This window comes from Hibiscus syriacus, unplaced genomic scaffold, assembly GCF_006381635.1.
Source record: "Hibiscus syriacus cultivar Baekdansim isolate YM2019G1 unplaced genomic scaffold, ASM638163v2 tig00112231_pilon, whole genome shotgun sequence".
In the NCBI taxonomy this organism is placed as follows: Eukaryota; Viridiplantae; Streptophyta; class Magnoliopsida; order Malvales; family Malvaceae; genus Hibiscus; species Hibiscus syriacus.
The window spans coordinates 3,284,574-3,289,058 of record NW_024063276.1 but is presented as its reverse complement, the minus strand read 5'-3'; the positions used below and the strand labels follow the sequence as shown (position 1 = coordinate 3,289,058).

The window sequence follows — 4,485 nt, the reverse complement described above, 5'->3', positions numbered from 1 at the left end:
GTAACGAAATAAGAAATAAGAAACAAAGCTAAAGTTATTTAACATTAAAACATTGAGTGAAGGTGAAGATTTGAAAGAAAAAAATAATGAAGTCATAGAAAAAGGAGAGGAGAGGAGAGGCTGCAGAAGAAGAAAAATGAATGGAAAGAAAACATATATATATATAGGGTGTACGAATCAATTTAACTTAGTGGTTAAATGAATCATTATTATTAATAGAGGTCGCGAGTTCGAGCACCAGCAGCTGCAGTAAGGTGATTGAACGTTCATTGTCAAATGACTGAGTATATATAATATATACTACTTTGTAATTGACTTAGCTTAATTAAAAATATATATAGGGTGATAGTTTTGTAAATGAATTAAACTATATAATATAATTAAAATAATTGGTTGAATTAGGTCAAAGTCATTGTTTAAGCATTTATTTGATGTTTTAGCAATAGCTTAGGGGTAAAGGATCATTTTGTTACAAATGATAACGTTAGTAACCAATTTGTTATTTTTGAAACTTTAGTGGAGAAAACGAAAACTTAATAAAACAGTAGTAACTATTGGTGTTGTTTACCCTTTAATTGTTCATAAAGAAATTAAACATAATTATAGTTAAAAACAGTTTCCAATAATAAATTTTAACTTTTCAAAAATAATAAATTCAAAATTTTTCATATTTTATTTTATTAACTTTTTACATTTTAAATTATATTTACGTGTGACAATGTAATATTGAATTACATGACTTTTAATTAAAAAACAAAAAGGTAAAATAATGCATAAAATTTATAATACAATAATTTTTAATTAATTTGGAGTATGTACAAGACATTATTTGTTCAAATATAATTCTTGAAAGTTCACACTCCAAGCCTCGTACTCGAACCTGAGTCTTCAAATAATTATAACAATTACTTTATCACAGAGTGACGACTTTGTTTGTGATTATAATACAATGATTAAACTTATATATATATATAATTCTTTATATACAAAATAATAATAAGGGTTAATTAACGGTTCCTCACTCTACTTTACTCTCTCTTCTATTTTGCTCACCGAACTTTCGATTTTTCTAATTTGCTCACTGAACTTTACATATTGAATAATTTTGCTCACTCTACCGTTAACCTTTTAACGACATTATGATGTGGCACAAGAATCAAAACGATGTTGTTTTGAAAAACTCAAATATATTCTAAAAAGATGTCGTTTTAGTGAGTAAAATATGATATAGGGTAAAGTTTAATGGCTCATGGTGTAACTTACCCTTTTTCTTAATGACTCATGGTGTAATTTACCTTTTTCCCTTCTCTTCTCCATTTTCTCTCCGCCGACCAGCATGTCGTTTTCATTCTGGCCACCGTCGATCACCGTAGATAGTAGTCGTTCGGTCCTAAAATGGGACACCCTTAGCACGTATATGGTGTTTGTTTCAGCGGAAAAGGTCCCAAAACCTGTGAATTCGGACTGAAATGTTTCAGTTTTCTCACTTGCAATCTCAAATTCGTGGACTTCGGAGAAACTTTTGATAAAATAGTTGTCAGATTTAAACTCACGATGTCGGGTGAAGCAACCCATCCTATTTTGAGACCAAACAACCACCATATACGGCAGTCAACAGTGGTTGGCGATGACATCCAACCACATTATGTTTTTATTTTATATTTTTAATTATTTTATATTAAATAATAATAAAAAATACCATGTTAGAGAGAAAACGAGGTAGTGAGCAAAATGATTCAATTTGTAAATTTTAGTGAGCAAATTAGAAAAATTGAAAGTTCGGTGAGAAAAATAGGTGAGAAAGTAAAGTAGAGTGAGGAACGTAATAATTTACCCATTAATTTAAATATGGTACAGACCAAGATAAACAAGTCCTTTTGCATATAAGCCATTTTTCTAATACCCTTCATCCCATTGTTCGATCTGAACCGACCCATTTGTATACTCGAATTTGTTTACGGTTTTCTCCTTTTCTAAGTTTCGAATCTATTTACAGTGGCGAAGGAGAAGAGCCAGGCACTCGCAATCTGCAGCGCCCATATCTTCCTAACCTTTTCAGGTAACTTTTCATTGTTTTTTTTCCTCCTTCAATTTTCCCTTTAATCTCTTTCATTCCGCAATTTCTTGTTCATTGTGTTTCTACTCATGATCTGTTTCCTCCTTTCAAATTTCATATATTTGAAGTCGTTTATAATTTTTTTTGTTTTTCATGTTTAGATAAAAACCCTGGATCTAATCACTTTAATTCCAAAAGAGCTTTGGTATGTTTAATAGGTTTGAACTTTTAGTCCTAATCTGAATCCCTTTGATATGCTTTTCCGAGTTTACCCTCTTTGCATGTCTAATATGGGGTTTTACTAAATCCTCTTGTTGTTACTGTAGAAATGAAAATAAACCAATTTTCATTGATGTTTAGTTTGCATTTAGAAATTTACTCTTGCTGAAGCTGAAGACTCTGTGATGGTTATGCTTGCTGAGTGTTTAAAGAATCTTTGTTGTTTCTGTTTTTCATGATCTTCATTGCTTGGCCTATATATGGAATGTTTTGAAGTTGAGTTGTCTGAAGATTGATAGAAACTCTTTGTTTATACAGAAAATGGGTTTGTGGACTATATTGGAAGGGTTTTTGCTTCTTGCAAATGCTTTGGCAATATTAAATGAGGATCGTTTTCTTGCTCCGAGAGGATGGAGTTTCTCGGAATTCTCTGCGGGGCGGACAAAGTCATTTAAAGGGCAGCTTATTGGTCTCATTTACGCCACTCAATACATGAGAGTTCCTCTCATACTACTTAATGCAATCTGCATCTTTGTTAAGCTAGTTTCTGGTTGATGATGTTCTAGGTAAGATGCTTATGTCTATGATTGATGCTTGGTTGAATCTTGTATTGGGGTCTCTACCTTAGCCCCCATGTTTCTTTGTAGCAAGAGCATGCTTATTAGTGGGGGATACCCATTTTTGTCAGTTTTGTTTTCTGATTTTGCACAATTTGACTTGGATATAAAACAGGGCCATTGTTAGGTGAGGATGAAACAGAAGCACCTTGTTAATAATCTCTCAAGCTTTTAATTGGTTAATAGTGAAAGTTAAGTCGTAGATTAATTTATCATATTAATGTGGGAAATTCAAATAAGATTTTAGCAATGCAAGTTCTATCTGTATTACATGATCAAAATGTAGCAGGCCAGAGCAGGAATGGCAGATCCTGCCTTTCAAACCTTTTTCCTGTTCTAATAAATTGAGTTCATTTTATGGACATATAAATTAAGTAATTACATCGATCATTCGAATTGGCTATCTATCATACAGAGAGAAGCGGCTTATGGTGGGGATAACTATATTTGTATCTTCATGCTTTTCATTCTTTTGTTTTGTATAAGTTATCTTCGTGCTTTTCTGTTGCTTCATATTTGATTGTTTTTTTTTCATTCAATTGTGAATTATTCTCTTCCCTTTCTGATCTTAAGCATGCCATAGATTTCACCTTTTTGAGGAATGCTAGACATGTTCATCTTGCTATGAATTTAATTGTTGTAGCCGTTCCCGATATTTGTAGAATGTGATTCCATCCGTTCATTATTTGCAGAAGTTTGTGAAGGACAGGCAGTCAGATAAAAAATTAGGTGATATATCTGTTTTGCTCTATTTCAAAAGTTGGTTGATATATCTGTTTTTTCTTATAAGTTTTTTTTCCTCATTTTTAAATTCGAATTTGAGGTTTTGTGATGGGATTTTGTTGCCTGGAATTGTGATAACTGGGATAGGTCTAGCATTTGATTATTTGGAGACTTTGCACTGTCATTTTGAAATATACAATTTACTGTGGCTGGAATTTCTATTATGTTGGCACCACTTGGTGCTTCAAAACATGATTTCAAGTGGAGTTTTCTCATTTTGCATTTGGATACAAGAATCCAAGTTGAATCAAAGGCAAACTTTCCGAAGGTCTTGTTGAAAGCCGGACAGGCGAAATTTCACGGAAATTCTAAAATACTTGTTAACAGAACGCTAAAATGCGGCAAAAAAAATGATTGCAACCGAAAATCCTATGAAGAGTGTAACTTTTTAGGTTGGACAGTGTAACATTTTAGGTTGAAACCGAAAATGTTACCTTCATAATATTTTTAGTTGCAAACCCTAAACCTCCTATAATGTAACCTTTTAGTTGTAATCGAAAATGTTATAAATTTGTTTAACTTTTTAGTTTGAATATGATAACATTTTAAGTTGTAAATTGTGTTAAATTAGATTGTAAAGTAGAATTACCCAAAAAAATAACCTTGCCCGACCCATTGCTCGTGCTCTCCACTAATTCAAATAAGGTCCAAAACCAAAATATTTAACGCGTGATGGATTCTTTGATTTAATATTGTGACAACAAATTCATTTTAAAAATTTGACAAAATAACTGGTCACCATTTACTTTTCATATTTCTTTTCAGTTTTGAGTCACGAGGCGAGATCAATTTTGTTGGAACTGTTTTAAC

The 4,485-nt window shown here is 31.9% G+C and overlaps 1 protein-coding gene across 1 annotated transcript; it reads left to right on the top strand.

Moving 5' to 3' along the window:
- The first annotated feature begins 1,918 nt into the window (after positions 1–1,918).
- Positions 1,919–3,847, top strand: LOC120176282 (immediate early response 3-interacting protein 1-like). The gene is made up of 2 exons (XM_039182731.1): positions 1,919–2,059; positions 2,594–3,847. The coding sequence occupies exon 2, from the start codon at positions 2,597–2,599 to the stop codon at positions 2,828–2,830; it is 234 nt and encodes a 77-aa protein (XP_039038662.1). The 5' UTR covers positions 1,919–2,059; positions 2,594–2,596; the 3' UTR covers positions 2,831–3,847.
- Positions 3,848–4,485: the final 638 nt, after the last annotated feature.